At 35.3% G+C, this 17,703-nt stretch overlaps 3 protein-coding genes across 5 annotated transcripts; 2 read left to right on the top strand and 1 right to left on the bottom strand.

The window, feature by feature from the left end:
- Positions 1–782: 782 nt before the first annotated feature.
- ap5b1 (adaptor related protein complex 5 subunit beta 1) lies at positions 783–4,680 on the top strand. Of its 3 annotated transcripts, none has more exons than XM_042766791.1 (3): positions 783–936; positions 1,041–1,202; positions 1,806–4,680. In XM_042766791.1, the coding sequence occupies exons 2-3, from the start codon at positions 1,059–1,061 to the stop codon at positions 4,464–4,466; spliced, it is 2,805 nt and encodes a 934-aa protein (XP_042622725.1). In that variant the 5' UTR covers positions 783–936; positions 1,041–1,058; the 3' UTR covers positions 4,467–4,680. The 3 variants fall into 3 exon arrangements, with proteins under 3 accessions (XP_042622725.1, XP_042622726.1, XP_042622727.1); XM_042766792.1 differs by having other exon boundaries at positions 817–936; positions 1,047–1,202; XM_042766793.1 differs by having other exon boundaries at positions 833–936; positions 1,058–1,202.
- Positions 4,674–8,134, bottom strand: LOC109051948 (uncharacterized protein C1orf50 homolog). Its single transcript, XM_042766794.1, has 5 exons — positions 7,980–8,134; positions 6,235–6,350; positions 6,055–6,141; positions 5,353–5,484; positions 4,674–5,139 (listed from the first exon to the last, which is right to left on the bottom strand). The coding sequence occupies exons 1-5, from the start codon at positions 8,026–8,028 to the stop codon at positions 4,954–4,956; spliced, it is 570 nt and encodes a 189-aa protein (XP_042622728.1). The 5' UTR covers positions 8,029–8,134; the 3' UTR covers positions 4,674–4,953.
- Positions 8,135–9,520: 1,386 nt separating this feature from the next.
- p3h1 (prolyl 3-hydroxylase 1) lies at positions 9,521–17,703 on the top strand. Its single transcript, XM_042766790.1, has 15 exons — positions 9,521–10,046; positions 11,066–11,218; positions 11,339–11,528; positions 11,707–11,838; positions 12,741–12,880; positions 13,085–13,174; positions 13,268–13,320; positions 13,403–13,524; positions 13,606–13,748; positions 13,857–13,949; positions 14,959–15,097; positions 15,203–15,293; positions 15,379–15,454; positions 16,036–16,176; positions 16,876–17,703. The coding sequence occupies exons 1-15, from the start codon at positions 9,591–9,593 to the stop codon at positions 17,377–17,379; spliced, it is 2,523 nt and encodes an 840-aa protein (XP_042622724.1). The 5' UTR covers positions 9,521–9,590; the 3' UTR covers positions 17,380–17,703.

Here is a 17,703-nt window from a genome sequence, read left to right as displayed (position 1 = left end):
TAAAAGCATTAATTTCTTTGAAACAACAACAACAACAACAACAACAACAAAAACCCAGCAATAATCACAGCAATACATTATATTTTTAAGTAGGCCTATATTAAAATAGAAAAACATTATTTTAAATTGCAATAATATTTCACAATATTATTGCTTTTTTCTTCTGTATTTCTGATCAAATAAATGCAGTCATGATGAGCAGAAGATCTTAAAAAAAAAACAATAAAAAATCTTACTGATCCCAAACTTTTGAACGACAGTGTATATATAAAATATTACTAGTAGTAATTTAATAAGAATAGGAATACAACATTAAATATTTTACATTTCAATAGGTTTATAATATTATGTTAATTGATTATGCACATTTTGTTACCGTTTATGTTTTATTGTTTTGCAATTATTTGCAATACGAGCAACAGTGTTGATATGTAGCTAATGACAGCAATAAAGCTCGCTGTTTGTCAAGATAAGATGTACTACATCACCAATACTTATTCATTGTGGATTGTATGCTTTTACCACGTCTACTTATTTATTTAATTTTCTATTTTAGGTTGCCTTTTTGTCCTCCTTCTCTAAATATTTGACGCACCACACGATGGCAGTAAAAGTGCTTGTCAAAAACAAGGTCACATGACCGTTTCAAAATAAAAGCACTCTGTTTCAGCTCAGCAATGTACATGAAAATAATATGAGTGTAAAATTAAAAGAAAATTATTTTACTAATCTAAAAGTACGTAGTATATAATTAGATAAGAGAAACAGCCTGGCAAAATTATTATGGGCTATTTAAAATTGGCGGATTAGACTTTAATTTTAAAATATACAGGTTTATCATATGACATCTTTAGAACACATGATTTTCAGAGACGTCGATAGTTGGGTGTTACACAGAAGATTGCTTTATTTATGTTTTTAAGCGAGATCTGATAGGTGAGTCGTTAAAGTGAATGAATGCAATTTTTATTTTAATGTTGCATTATTAAATCGATCAGCGACACAGCCGTGCACATAAATGCCTCTGTTCTGATCTTAAGTCACAGTTTCTCTCCAGAATGACCATCACGGATCTCTGGGATCAGAAAATATCGGCCTTTCAACTGAGTCCATCTCAGTTTTTGGCCACCACCACCTCTGAGAGCTTCTTGGCTGAACTTCTACACGAACTGCGGAATGATAAGGCCAATGATCATCTCAAGGTAACGAAAGCAGACAAACACACATTATTATACTGTATTTTATAAAATGCATATGTATGTGCATGTATACAGACGTTGAAATAGTATAAATATATTAACAGGTAAAAATAAACAGGGTTATTTTACTGTAACGGGATGCTATTATAGGTTTTAAATAATTGTGAAATCGTTTTTATTTATATATTTTCTGCTTTTATTTTAATTTGAAAGATTTATTAATTTTGTTGTGTATTATATTTTTTATATTATATATATATATATATTATTGTATGTTTTTTTTTATTCATTTTATATTTCAGTTGTAGTTATTTTAGCTCAAATAAGTGAACGTTAAAATTAATGAAAATTATTCGATTTTACCTTGTCGACTAGCTAAAATAAAATAAGTTATTTTATTTTAGTTAAAAGTTCATTTATTTAAGTTTAGGTTTATTTTATTTAAAAAATTTCATGGTTTTAGTTTTAGTTAATAAATCCACAATGTTTGCAGCTTCTTCAGTAACTAGACCTATTAATTAACTGTAAAGCTTTGTAGAAATGCTGTGCATTTCCCTTGTAATTGACTTACTATTTTTTTATTATTGTGATTTTTCTTCCTTATAAATTCTCCTTGTGTCTGTGCTACTGGACCATCCAACCATTCTCTGCCCTTCTTCCTCTGTTGGAGAGGAAACAGCCCTTGAACTACTGTCAGTCTTCTCTCACACGCCGCAGAAATCCATCATCCTCAAGTGCAATGTCATGCTGGCCATCACCAACGTGATAATATGCACATCCTGCCTGGCTAACCACACGAAGATGGCTGAAGATTGGCTGGACCTTCTATTTCAGATGATTCAGGACACCAATGACTACAGATGCGGCCTTTCCCAGCAGCCAATAAGGGCCACCGCTTGTGATTGTCTTCGAGAAATGGAAACCTGTAGCCCTGGTCTTCTTTCTCAAAAGTTAGAGGCCCTGTATCTTCTAAAACAGCAAGAAACCACAGTTCTGCATCAGTCCTACTGTATGCTTTATACACTCGGGCTGAAGAACGCCATAAGGATCTTGACGACCCAAAAAGATGTTACTGACCTAGAGTTCAAGAGCATCTTAGGAGGAAATGAAGGGTTTGCATGGAAAAGCAATCATTTAGGATTGACTTTGTTGCCAATAAACATGATGGTGCAAGTCCCACGTTTGCCACCAGGTTTGGATTGTAAAGAACTCAAATCAATAATGTCTTCACTCTTGGACGAGTCTTACCTGCAAACGCCTATTTCCCAGTCTGCCCTACTTAGGGAACTTGTAGAAGTTGTCGCCATGGTTCCGGGACTCTCTCCAACGTTATTCAAATCGCAGCTTCTGCGACTCTTCGGAACGGCAGACGTTTCGCTCATGCATGCCACGCTCTTTATGAAGGACACATTCACAGATAGTCTTTTCACCGCCGAGGACGAGAACTTCCTGCTCAAGCGTCTCGTGGGCACAGCCCAGCATCCGCTCCTAAGAATTCCCGAAAAGCTCTTCTACATGGAATGCATCCTGCACTTCCCTGAGAACCGGCCCATATCCAGCAGCGGAGAAGAGAGTTTACCAGTGCTGGTTACGCCACGTCTGGCAGCGTCTCTTCATCCAACGGTTTTCAATGATAGTGCTACTATGCTCTGCAGGCTAAACCTTCTTTGTTTGGTGCACCTTGAAACAGATGAGGGTGAAGCGGATAAAGGAATCCGCTACCTGTTTGAACACATAATGGCCCTTTTGAAGATCATAGACAATGACGGTAGCAGAGAAGTGGTGGTGACCTCTTTCAGAGCGTTGTTCATTTTTCTCATGCACTTCAATGGCATGGAAAATCTCTCCGAGAAGGTGATTGACAAATTATGCGACATGTATTCCAGACATTCGCGACTCGCTCCGAATTTGATTGGCCTCGCAAATCGCATCCAGGAGCATCTGGATGACCCAGTCTGGTCGGTGAAGTTGTTGATAGGGCTTCAGAAATGCATTATGGAAATGCCTCCACTGCAGTTGACGATTCATAATTTGAGTTGGCACTTGAAAGTCTTGAAACGAGTGGCTCAAGAGGGTCAGATTACCCAGAGAAACACCATTTACCTCCTTCTTAATATTCTAATCAACTCCAACTTGTGTGAAAGAGGCAACTGGCAGGTTGGAAACGCAGTTCTCGCCGTTTGTCGCAATCTTTTGGAGCATCCCTCCATTGATCAAGTGTTTATTGAGTTGGCTGACCTTTTGCAATACATATCGGTACATTATGATGACACGGACATTAAGGATCACGCTCGCTTCTACTACACATTGCTAACCAACCTTTCATGGGAAAAGCTGGCAGGGGTTCTCGTCAAAGGACTTGATGGAGGACGTGCCAAAGAGCGGTCGCATTCTGCAATTATGGCTGAAAATGAGGGGATCGCCAGTAACCTGACTGTGCACAAAACTAACCGGCATGTTTTACAACTCATCAAAGTGCAAGAAGAAGCCTCACAAAGATCTTCGGGAAGTTCAGAGTTGTTGGAGACAACGGGAGAGGCTAAGAATTGGTTGGAGGTTTATCAAGGACAGTTTCAGACACCTGGATTTGGCTCCGAGGTCAACTTGAGATACAATCTGACTCATGCAAAAGACACAGATCCTTTATTCGATAAGGTCTTTACAATTTGTCTGCATTTTGAGCTGAAAGACTCAAATTATGCAAAGGTAAATGACATACATGTACCATGTGTGTTCAGAGATAGAAAGCCACTTGAGGTCAAAGTCAAGCTCAAGCCTTTTCAACCCTACCCTACTACTTTATGTGTCAGTGCCGTATTTACCACCCAAGATGGACGTTCTTGGCACAGCCAACTGCCTGATGTGAGCGTTTCATTCCCTGAGATATTCCTTCCTCTGCCTTTACCGCCGAACACGTCCTGTGAATGCAAAGAGCAAGTGTTTGACCGCATTTGGGAGGCCGCAGCCTCTGAGAATCCTGACAAGTCAGCCATTAGTCTTTTCTGTTTCAAAACTGGAGATGAAAGTCTTGCTGATCTCATCAAGGCACATTTCCAGGGTTACCTTATTACAGATCAGCAGAGCAAAATATTGTGGAAAGTATTGTTCTTTCTTCCACCCATGTGCCATGTCCTTCTGAAGATTACACAGGCTGAAGATGCCATTCAGGTCAGCATTGCAACGGACAACTGGGAGCTGTTACCCTTTGTGAACTCTTACCTCCAAAACATTACTGATCATTGTAGCACAACAGTAACCGATGACTAAATGGATGTATTGCATGTGTTCATTTACACAGTTGATTTTAACCAGTTAAATCGATTTTTATTACCTCCTTTTTTGATTTAACACCAGTCGTGTCTGTATATAAAATCTCTGACTAATGTGTTTAATAAAATATATATGAGCACGTTATGCTGTTTTATGTAGAGTAAGCAGTGTTTTTCATCTGCTTAATAAAAAGAAAAATCAATATAAGATATTGAATGAATGATTTAATGAAAACAACATACCCAAAAATATCTGTAGCTCTGAGAAAAAAAAAAAAAAGGAAATCTGACCATAAAGACACATTAAATGCATGACTGAATGACAGATTTACAGGTCCAGCAGTAGTGACAAGGCAAAGTTTTCAGTATGCAAAACTGAAGATTTTAATTTGCCAAAAAGTTTCTATTAACAAACAATTAGTATCTTTTAAGACTATGTGGCTTCCATGACCAGATAAGACAGTCTGTGAGTGAGCTGTGCCCTTTCACTGTGAAAGACCTTCAAAGTTGGGCTCAGTACAGGCTGGCAGAGCAGTTTGTCTGTTCAACAGTTTATCCATAATAGCATATTCAGAATCCCGCTTTTCAACCTCCTCTTGTGGTGTCCAAGACATGTCATGTTGGAGTTTGTATGCGCCAAGGAACTTGTGAGGGCAACTAGGACCCCATTCCTGTAAGAGATTAAATACATTAGCTATTTAAAACTATTTGTTTTCTGGTGGCCTTTTCTGTAATTTGTTTTAATTAATGAAAAGCAGAATTCCTCATTTCTGAGTTTGCAATTACAGTCACGCTAGTTGGCGCCAACCAGTTCAGACTGACCCCACTTCTCACTCATGTCAACTGATGAGACCAAGACACTCATAATGTGGCAATCAACTCGCCTGTGGAGACAGAATGGAGAAGTACCGCTGTCCGGATTCACGCATGTAAAGATAATACATGTTTCCTGGTTTCTTCACAACATTGCAGGCAGCATGGTGAAGCTCAGCATCTTTCTTGGCATCTTCTAAAACCTAAAGTGCAAACACAAAATTATTTAACCATTACTTATTTGTCACATATTAGATTATTATCACAGATATTTAAACGTAAAGAAATAGTTTGAAAATTTGTTTAAAATTACTTGCCCTCAGGCCACCCAAGATGTAGATGAGTTTGTTTCTTCATGGGAACAGATTTGGAGAAATGTAGCATTACTCTGTAGTGAATGGGTGCCGTCAGAATAAGATAAAAACATCACAGTAATCTACGCTCACTTGTGAAGTGAAAAGCTGCATTTTTGCAAGAAACAAATCCAACAAAACATTTTTAACTTCAAAACTGGAATCATGTGGATTACTTGAGTTTTGTTTTTATCAACTGTTTGGACTCTCATTCTGACGGCACCCATTCACTGCAGAGAATCCATTGGTGAGCAAGTGATGGAATGCTACATTTCTGGAAATCTGTTCTGATGAAGAAAGAAACTCAAATATATATTGGATGAAAAAAAAAACTTTTGATAAACTATTCCTTTAAGTCCAGGGACATTTGTGGTACTGCTGTAAAACAAAATGATAATTTGATTGACAGTTCAATCTTACCTTTCTTGCTTGCTCCTGAAGGTATCTTATCTGGTCAGCAATCACTGTAAGTTTGTTGCAAGCATTGGCTCTAATAAAGTCATCTCCTAAATTACCAAAATAAATAAATAAAATCCCTACACACACAAAAAAACCTGTATTTCCATATCAGTAAAGTGATAGAACTAAAGCATCACTTACCTTCTGTACTTGCTGTGCCAGAGCAACTAGATCCATGGGATCCCCAACCCGGTTAGTCTGGTAGGGGCTCACCAGTGCCATTCCACTCGGGTTACTGCTGGTCTCCACCAAAGTTACTATAATATTAACATTGTTAACATGTAAAATACTGCTGCACAGCACAGAGATGATTTTTAGTGGCAGATTCCACTCCAAAATACATGTTTAATCATGTTCATTTTCCAAAATGGCCTAATTATTATAGAGAAGAAGAAGATAGTCAACAGTTGTGTTGTTTCTGCTCCATCTGGGATGATCACATCCTTAGCAAATGCTCTTTAATTGCAGAATGAGAATGAGTGGGACACCGAGAATCATCTAAGACAATGGGGTGTCTAAACTTAATTAACATACAGAGCACAGCTGTTACAACAGAAGCAACTTCTTTTACATTAAGAGTAGTAAATTGTAACTGTATACAAGGAATGAGTTTAAGATGTTTGGGGTTTATTCCGACTCCATTGAACCCAAGGTAGTATAAGTACTTTGTCACTGCTATGCATCTTTATTGAGATCTTCAACATCCTCATTTTTTCTTACAATATATTACACCATTGCCATAATAAGAGAAATTAAAATAAGAGAATAATATATAATAAGAGAAATACTCGTTACATAGTAAGAAGAATGGCATCTATGCTGATATTAGGCTCTTTCATTCTTATTTGGAGGTCACTGTAGCCATATGGATCCAAACCACGTGGCTCAGCACCTAGAGATGACCTCTACAGCCCTGAATGTCACCGGAGAACATGTCAACTAGACAAGCCAGCTAGCCAACCATCGGCACAAGTCCACAGAAGCCAGACAAGTCCTCTGCACAATCTGACGTGCGTCGCAGCCTGGAATGAAACCACGCCATGCTGGTTTCGTCTGGCCAGAGGAGAACTAGCTCCTCACAGAGTCTGTTTTCTCCCAAGGTTTTTTTTTTTTTCGCCATTTCTGTCACCGATGGTGTTTCGGTTCCTTGCCACTGTCACCTTTGGCTTGCTTAGTTGGGGACGCTCGACTGATTGCACAGACACTACCGGAAGAGAGCTGAAGTGGATGATGACATCACTGAATCATCAATGAACTGACTTTAATTGGAAAAGTGACTCTGTGTTACTGTCCTCTTGTATTAATGACAAACTATTTTCCTGTTTGACACAATCAGTATTGAATAAAGCGCTCTCTCTCTCTATATATATATAAATGGCAGAGTGGTTTTAAAAGCTTTCTGCACTGATCTGATCTGAGATCCCACAGTAATTCATCAATAAACTACAAAGAATTATGTAAAGGTTATTATGTAACAGGTTGGATAACCTCTTGAGAGTGAAAGTAAGCGCCTCTGGAGGTGCAGAGCAGATGTTTATGGTGTTAAGATTTTCTTTCTTTTTCTTTTTTTTAAAAAAAAAGAAAAAAAAGATAAAATAAAATAAAGCAAATGATTTAAACTTCTGAACGTGAGTGCTGGTAGCTTCGTATCATGGCACTTACTATAATACAAATAATGGGATATTTAATAACATTACAAAAAATGTATCAACTTATAACAAGCATATATTCTGTTTGTCTCTGATAATACTTTGGAGCTAAAACATTCAATCACTGTTAAATACTATGGTGCGGAGGAATGAATGACTCGAGCAATTCAATGAATTAACAGACAACCTAAACCTAAACTAAAAAGAATTAGTTCACCGTTGAAAGCACTGTCTTACCCGTGCTGGTTTTGTTGGGTTGTTGTGGTAAACAGACGGTTTTATCCATTCTGTAATTAAATGTCCCGTAGCGCTCAGCGAATGAACACGAGACTTTTCACCGGAGTCACAAAACAAAAGTCTGCCTCAACACAGAGGAGGCGTTTCTGGGGTCCTGAATCGAGTAGTAGCCGTGATATTTGCCTGTATACAAAGTCCTATATTTTGGTCATATAATAATTTACACACATATTTAATGAGGGTTTAAACTGTAGCATGTGTTTTTAAAATAATACTTTTGAATAACACAATGCATATTCATATTTATTATATCGATAACTCAAATGCAAAGCGATCATGCATGTCTAGCCGTAGCCTTTCTGTCCTGTTATGTAGATTGCAAGTTTTCTGCAGTTATGAAAGATCTAAGTTTGAAATTATGAAACCAAAAAACTGCAAGTCTGTGCAAGTTTATCATTTGTTTTGCACTACACCTTTGGACGATTCCTTCATATTATCTGAATTATGCAAGATATTTCACTGGTTTTATCTTTCTTATTTTTTTTATTTTTTTTTTACAAACATCAACAGTTTAGTCTCTCTCTCTCTCTCTCTCTCTCTCTCTCACACACACACACACACACACGACAGTTCATTTATTTATTTGGAAAAAGTCTGCAAATTGTAACTTTTAGCCTAGTAAAACTTTAAAATAACTTTATAAAACATAATTTGTAATGAAAGATCCCAGGTACAAATAGTTTTTATTATTATTACCTTAAAATTAATTTTTGTGAAATTGAACTTTCAGTTAAACTTAAAAATAACTTGATAAAATAAATACATAAATTATGCTTACCAGATACAGATACAAGAATACTGCATTTTATCATATGAGAACATACAAACTGCTGATCTGTTAAGAGGTTAATTATGTTTCCTAATCACTTAATAAAGGTCACTGTAGTGTTATCCTGCTTTTTTTTCTCCCGACAAATTAATATAAAGAAACATTGTACAATAAGGTTCCATCAGTTAATGTTAGTTAATGTATTAATTAACATGAACAAACAATGAACAATACATTTATTACAGTATTTATACATCTGTGTTAACGTTAACGAAAATACAGTTGTTCATTGTTAGTTCATGTTAATTCAGAGTGCATTAACTAATGTTAACAAGCACAACTTTAGATTTTAATAATGCATAAGTAAATGTTGAAATTAACATTAAGATTAATAAATATTGTTCATTCTTAGTTCATGTCAACTTAAGTAGTCAACTAATGAACCTTATTGTAAAGTGTTACCGAATATAAAAATAGAAATAGACACTACTTACATTCTGGATTACAAAAAAAAAAAAAAAAAAAAAAATTTAAAATTAAAAGAGCAAAAACTAAAATTGCCAACTCAATTCTCACTGTTTCTGCAGGTCTATATTATTCATATATACCGTATAATTTATGCATTTTCAACTAAAACTATAAAGTATGGATAGCCTACTTTATTCACACAGTTGCCCTAAATTTCTCAGCTCTTACACACAGTCCTGGAGCTCCACCCTCTCCAAAGACTTTCGGAGATTCTCCAAACCCGAGTTCTACCTCACAGGCCTACAGTCTCCGAGATGTGGACCTCACTGTCCTTGATATCAATCCTCTCCGCTGTCCAGTTCACCTTGTGTGACACTCAAAGCAATGGAATATTTGAGCCGTACGATCTGCTTTTTGATAACGCGGTGGAGGCGTACTATAAAGAGGACTGGCTGGCTGTGATCCTGAACATGGAAAGAGCTTTGCGGAATAAAGCAGCGCTGCGTAAAATCCAGACGCACTGCCGCTTATCCTGCGCGAATCACACCGCTTTCGGGGACCCTTTCCCAGGTGTGGGTGTCCCGATCCCAGGAACCGGGGCCGTGGAGGATTTAGCGTTTTTCCAGAGGATTCTCAAACGGGCCGATTGTGTGAGTGCATGTGAAAGCGAGAAAACGGGACCACCGACACTCCATAAAGTTAGTGAGGCTATAGAGCTGGAGTTCAAGAAGAGGACGCCTTACAATTACCTGCAAGTGGCTTACTTTAAGGTAAAGAAGAGGCATTTAAAAAAAGTAAACAGGAATGGGGATAAAATCAGTGCATCTCATTAGCATAAAGTTTTTTGTAAACAAAGAATAATAAGTTATTAAATACATTGTATCAGTGCATAAAAGTGCATCAGATACATTTGATCAGATTTTGTACACAACATTTATGCATTTGTTAGTGAATGGTTACCCGTTAAAGAAGCTCTTCTACGTTTCCCCAACCCCCCCCCCCCAAACTCACATCACTGTGCCACGTCTTTAGGTGGAGCCTTGCAGAGTTTTAGAACTGCCCAGGGGCGTTAAAATAGCACTGCCTTGTAAAATGATGGTTTAAATGAGATATACAGTCGGGTGCGTGAGCCTCAGACCACTGGGCCTAATGAAAAAGCATCGTTGTTGCATTAAAAAACTATAGTACCAACAAGTATGAACAGCAAAGTCATCACACATTTCAAGGATTGCTTCAATGACAACAGCACTACTTTAATGATAGTCATTGATTTAATATATAAAGCATCGTTGTTGCATTAAAATATATATATATATATATATATAAAATATTATATATATATATGCTTTATGCAAGTATATATATTTATTTTTTTTTTTTATTTTTTTAATGTAGGCATTTATTTGTACAATGAATTTTATGAATAATTAATTTATTATTTTGTGTTGAATTTTCATTATGATTTCTTTATTATTTGGTGTTTTGGTGATATTTATATATATATGCTGATATATTGGTGCTATATATATATATATATATATATATATATATATATATATATATATATATATATAATATTATTATATTATATAGTATATATACTAATGCTGAAAACAGTTGTGCTGAACTCTTAAATATGACTTTTAATATGATTATATATTTATGTATTCATTTATTTTGAAGTTTAGCTATATTCTAGGAACAATTCTGTCTCTAAAGTATAACTTGGAAAGCATGAGTGTTTTCTAACCAATATCTGAATATTTCTTTGTTTTCTTTGCACTTACAGATAAACAAGCTTGACAAGGCAGTGGCAGCAGCAAATACATTTTTCATAGCAAACCCTGACCACGTAGAGATGAAACAGAATTTAGAGTACTACATGATGATGGCCGGGGTGCAAGAGACAGATTTCAAGGACCTGGAGGAGAGACCGCACATGGTACGAGTAATGTTTGTTAATCTGAATATGTCTAGATTTTATCCATATGATCTTACTGCCTTATAAAATGTTTATAATGTTGAAATATAATTGGCTGTACCTGTAATTGCTGATTTACAGACTGAATTTTTAGAGGGCAAGATTCATTACAGTGCAGAAGATTTTGCCCCAGCCATCGAGCACTTTGAAGCCGCTGTTGAAGAATATTTCACTGCTTATGAAGAATGCAGAGTTCTTTGCGAAGGAGCGTTCAATTATGACGGTTACAACTACATGGAGTACAACGCTGATCTCTTTCAATCTGTGACAGGCACGTGGTATTCTGATGCTTTTGATTTAACAACACCAGATTCTCTTTGATTTCATTTGATGTCATTTTGAAATCTCATGATGTCTCATTTGATTTCTCTTTTTCTTGTATGTAGTTCTGTTACACTAAATGTTTTATAAATATGGATTTTTGTTGTCTATGTTTGCTTTGATCACAGATCATTACCTTCACGTTCTGAACTGCAAACAGAACTGCGCTGTGGATCTGGCATCCACCGCTGGAAGAGAGAAGCCTTTTGAAGATTTCCTCCCATCGCACTTTAACTACCTTCAGTTCTCATACTATAACAGTACGACACACTCATCATCAGCAGAAGCATATTCAGTACCAGATTTCTGTTTTGTTATTGTTAACTAAAACCAAAACCAATGTTGTTTTACTGCTGTCTATTAAGTTTTTTTTTTTTTTTTCAGTTTTAGTTAAGTATGTCAAATTAAAGTAATTTAAAATGAGAAATGTTGTCTTGGCAATTAGCTAAAATAAAATAAGTTTATAAGTTTTAGTTTTAGTTAACTATAACAACCCTGGTTTCAGTTACTGAAATAAATCTGCAATAAAGTAAAATATAAATATAAAATATTAGATAGAAAAGTTTTTTATATTATTTCAGTTCCTGTTTCTTTTATTTCAAATAACAAAAATGTTTTGTTATGGTTTTCATTTTAGTTAACTATAATAACCCTGGTTTCAGTAATTGAAATAAATCCACAATAAAATAAAATATTAATTAAAAAAGCATACATTTGACAACTTTTCATTAAGAAAAAAAATGAAATTAGAACTCTTGCCTTTGCAATTTACGAAAATAAGTTAAAGTACTTAAGTACAAAAATTAATAACACTGAAAAATACTAAATATCAATATAAAAAGTTTATTCAAAATATGAACAAATATTCTAGTAGTATATAAATAATGCTAAAATAACACTTCCAGGTTTATCAGATTATATGTGAGTATATATATATATATATATATATATATATATATGTGTGTGTGTGTGTGTGTGTGTGTGTGTGTGTGTGTGTGTGTGTGTAGTATATTTAAGTACATCACAGTTTGCACAGCAGGTAGATATATTGGGGTGTTGCTAATAAAGTCACATTTTTTGTGTACTGCAGAATGCTTTAAATGCATCGTGTATTATTTATGTATGAGTTCATTTTTAAAGGTTTACTCTCTTGCTCTCCCAGGTGAGAAATACGAGCAGGCCATTGAGTGTGCTAAAACATACCTGCTCTTCCACCCTGAGGATGCGGTTATGGCTCAGAACTTGGCGTACTATTCAGCTGTGCTGGGAGATGACAAAGCCGTCAACATTACAGCCAGAGAGGTGCTGTCCGCATGTGCCACTGATGCACATGCATGCTTTTGATCTACAGCACATTTATTTGTAATATCAGTTAATAAAAACATTATTAATTTATTTCCAATGGAAATACATGATGCAACATTGTGCATGCTTTCAGTGCAGACTTCAGATTCATTTTGAACAAAAGATTGTGTTTTTTTTTTTGTTTTTTTTTTCTCATTGCAGGTTGTTAAGCAGCACATTAAGAGGTCTTTGCTGGAAAAAGAGCTTCTTTACTTTGGCTATGAGATGTTTGGTAAAACTTTTGTTGATCCAGTAAGTGTATTAACATGTGCTCAGTGCTATGATTCCCATATTTATTTGTTCAGTTATAAGTTATAATGAAATCTTTATCTCATTCTGTCTCAGGACACATGGACCCCCGAGGACATCATACCCAAGAAACTAAGAGACAAACAAAAGTAAGTATCCTTTTGTTGTTGCATGTGATATATTAACACGAAAGTTCAACTGACCTGATGTTGGTTTCCTCTGTGCACGCAGGGCGGACAAAGAAACAGCCGCCAGGATTACAGAGGAGATCACTAACCTGATGAAAGAGATCGAGACACTTGTAGAAGAGAAGAGTAAAGACTCATCAGACCTGGTCAAGTTGGTGAAAGATGGTAAGACTTAAAATAAAATTCAACATATGTGAAGGGATAAGCAAGTTACACGACCTGGTCCTGCGACTGGTGCTTTTTCAGATATCAATCCAGCCCCTGCTCCAGAAACTGCCAACAAACTCCCGGAAACCCTGACATCCTCAGCCCTGAATGGTTCACAGCGGGTCGTCCTGGATGGTGTAATCACGTCCGACGAGTGTCAGGAGCTTCATCGCCTCTCAAGTGTATGCTTAACATTTCTTTCTTTTTCCCAGAAGAATAGACAATAAGATATTTTTGTATTTTCTGCAGTCAACTAAATATTTATCTTTTCTATGACCTAAATCTTGCAGGAAGCAGCTATTCAAGATGCTTTTAAAGCAACACCCTCCCCTCATTCGGCGAGTGAGATGTTTCAGGATATTTTGGTTCTCAAAGCTCTGCAGGTGACACCTACGTTACTTAAGGGTTTAAAAAATCCTCTTGAATTCAATGAAATCATGAAACTAATAATTGCACCATGTTCTAATCAGTTAAAGGAACATGCAACACTTTGTCAGTCGTTTAGTTTCTTTTTTTTTGTTGATAAACTATTGTTTAAAATCCTCGTATGCTCACCAAGGCTGCATTTATTTAATAAAAAATAAAGTAATATTGTTACATTAATATTAAATTAAATTTTTTCTATTTGAATATATTTAAAATGTGATTTATTCCTCTGATAGCAAAGCTGAATTTTCTGAAATATGCTGTTTTGCTGCTCAAGAAACATTTCTGATTATCATCAATGTTTAAAACAGATGTGCTGCTTCATTTTTTTTCAGGATTCTTGAATTTTTGAATAGAAAGTACAGAAGAACAGCATTTATTTTAAATAGAATATGTTGTAACATAATACAGTAAATCTCTTTACTGTCACTTTTAATCAACTGAGTGTGTTTCTGCTGAATAGAATTATTATTTACCAGAAAAAAATCTTACTGACCCAAACTTTTGAACAGTATTAAACTTATAAAAAAAGAAAAAAAAATTAAAGATGCTTTATCGGCATCTGTGGTTCCATGAAGCACCTTAAGATTCATGGAATCTTTCTATTCTACGAAAGATTCTTTATATTGGAAAAAGATTCTTTACATTTTTAAAATGGACTTCACACTAAGAAAAACAAATGTTTATTTAAGGAACTGTTCACTGAAAAGTTCTTTGAGTAACCAAAAATGGTTCTTCTGTGGCATTGCTGTGAAAACAATATTTAGGAACCTTTATTTTCATTAGTGTATGTAAAAATAAATAAATAATAATAATCCTTTATGCTTGAGGTATTAGGCTGATTTAGATTATGCAGACTACAAATGTGATGCTCTTTGTTTTTTCTAGAACAATGTTGACTTTCTTTACAGGTATATTGTATTTTAATTCATCACTTAAAAGCTTTTTTCCTCATACCTTGGTCAGGAGGATCTGGTTCCCTTGAAGAGTGCACGTTTGTTTTCCGACCTCAGTGAGAAAATTCGAAAGCTTCTGGAATCTAACTTTGGTCTGGAATCGCCCCTGTATTTCTCTAGCTCAAACCTGGTCTGCCGATCTGCCATCGGTAAACTGACTTTTTTTTTTAACGAAATGCACATTATTTTTGCATCTTGAACACAGACCTATTTAGTTCTTAAACAAGCATATGTTGTCCTCTCTTTCAATCCAGAGAAACAGGAGGAGCGTGCAGACTGTCTGCTCATCTCAGAGCTCAACGACTGTATCAAAGATCCATCAGCGTACAGCGATCAAGGCTACAGGTTTGCCTCTTGAGGAACCAGTAAAACATCAAGGATATTTAGTTTATAACGTTTTCACTAATACATTATTTTTGTTGATTTGTAGTGCCATTTTGTACCTCAATGACATCTTTGAAGGGGGAGATTTTATCCTCACCGAGTCAGATGCCAAAACTGTCTCTGTAAGATTTCTAAACATTTTGCATTATTTTAATTCAAATTAGTGAGCTGTGCAGAGGAGTAACTAACTAAATAAAATAAGTGACGCTATTAACATGACTGCATATTTCAGTAATGTAGTAGGTTTAGCCAAGATTTAACTAACTAACTAACTAACTAACTAACTAACTAACTAATCAAACACTATACTTTGGAATATGCTTTCCTTGTCAACTAGCATTGGAAAGTCTGATTTATTTTAGCAAATCAGTTTGTTCAAACAGTTCATTTCAATGAATCAGTTCAAAAAAGTGATTCATTTATGTTTACTTTTTGTAGTTAAATAAATATTTTATTATTTATCCCTATTTTACTGGTTCCTGTAAATTGAGCCGAATATGGTTTTAACTACTTTTAACGCATTGTTGCTTGACAAACTACAATTTCAAGGTAGCTTCCCCAGCAATGCTAGTGAGTTATTTTAGACTTGGTCGACGTCCATGCAGCAGCATGTTCCACTAACTGTGTTGATAAAATGTGCTGTTGTGGCATGAGTTTTCTAAGACTAAGTTTTCTATGTTATTTCACTCTACCCTCTTTTCAGTCTGTAGTGAAGCCTCGGTGTGGTACAGTCGTGGGATTCAGAGCTGGACAGGATAACCTTCATGGAGTGACCGCAGTTACCAAAGGCCAGAGGTGCGCTGTAGTGCTTCAGTTCACTCTGGATCCTCATCACAATGAGAAGGCAAGTATGACTTTCAGTGCAGCTTTGTGAATGGTAAAATAAAGCAACTGGATTAACTGTAGATTTAAACAGGAAAACTAACACTTTCATGGGGTCTGTTGCAGTGTTGTTATTGTTAACTAAGACTATTCAAAATATTTAGTTAATTTAGAAATAAAGCTGAAATAAAATTAAATATAAATATAGAAATGTGGCCTTTGCAACTGAAATAAAATAAGTTGATGTACAAATTACTAAAACTAAATGAATAAAGTAAAGGTAAATAGAAACATTAAAACTAATAAAAATGACAAAAGCACATAACAAAATTATTAGAACTTAAAAAACTCAAATTTAAATGAAAACTGAAATAAAATGAAATTAAATATAAATATTGAATAAAAAACAAACAAAATTAGAAAAGTATGGCATTTGCAACCATCTGAAATGAAATAGGTTGAATTACAAAAATTACTAAATGAATAATTAAGTGAAAGAAATATAAAAATGACAAAGACACATAACAAAATTACTAAAATTATTAAGATTTAAATAAAAACTGAAAATATAAAAATAAAAGCCAATTCCAAGTATTTAAAAAAAAAAAACTATAATAGTATACAAATAACACAAAAATTGCACAGATCGGTTATCTCTTAAGTTGTAGTTGTTAAAAGTTCCGTCTTTGTCTAACCCTTTTACATTTTGTTGTGTCCACAGGAGCGTTTACAGGCTGAAGAACTTCTGAAAAAGCTTTCCAGCCCACTTGATGCTGATGTCCAGAAAACAGTAATGGACAGTGAAGCCAAACCCTCTGAACCTGAAGAAACAGTTTCTGTTAAAACAACCGAAAAAGACACCGTAAAGACAAGCACATCTGCAGAACAACCTACCAAAGCTACAGAGGACAACAAAACTGACAGCAAAGTGGTGAAGAAAAGTGAAAAACCAAAGGCAAAAACATCAAAAAAGCCAGCAAAAAAAGAAACCCAAACAAAAGCTAAAGCAGACAAAACAAAGAGCACAGAGTCAGACAAAACAAAAACCACAACAGCTGAGAAAAAGAAATCAAAAACAGCTAACAAGACAAAACCTGTAACATCAGACAAAAAGAAGAAAACAGGCAAAACAACTGTTAAAAATACTGCAGATGACAAGAAAACAAAGCCAACGACCACAGAACCTAAAGCTGCTACAGTTGAAAAACACAAGGTTGAGTTATGAGCCTCACGCAGAAGAGCTTCTGTGTTTTATTCTTTTTTTTTTTAATTAGTGATGTAGGAGTGGTGATGGATCTGTGTTTTTGTAAAAAATTTTAAAGACTCGTGAATTTGAAGCCGTATCACAGGAGTGTAGACTTGACAATCAAGTTGACTTGTATTTTCTCTTTTGCCTGAATTGTAATTATTTCTATTCTTGTCTCAGGAACTGAAATACAGTTGTAACATTTCGTGCTCCTTGAAAGACTAAGGCAGCTTTCAGAGATTACATTTGCCACTTTGCATTCCCACAATAACTGAATAAAAGCGACATGCTTTTAAATGATAA

This window comes from Cyprinus carpio, chromosome A11 (genome assembly GCF_018340385.1).
Source record: "Cyprinus carpio isolate SPL01 chromosome A11, ASM1834038v1, whole genome shotgun sequence".
Taxonomy (NCBI): domain Eukaryota; kingdom Metazoa; phylum Chordata; class Actinopteri; order Cypriniformes; family Cyprinidae; genus Cyprinus; species Cyprinus carpio.
Note: the sequence above shows the minus strand (reverse complement) of the source record. Positions and strands in the feature narration are given on the sequence as shown.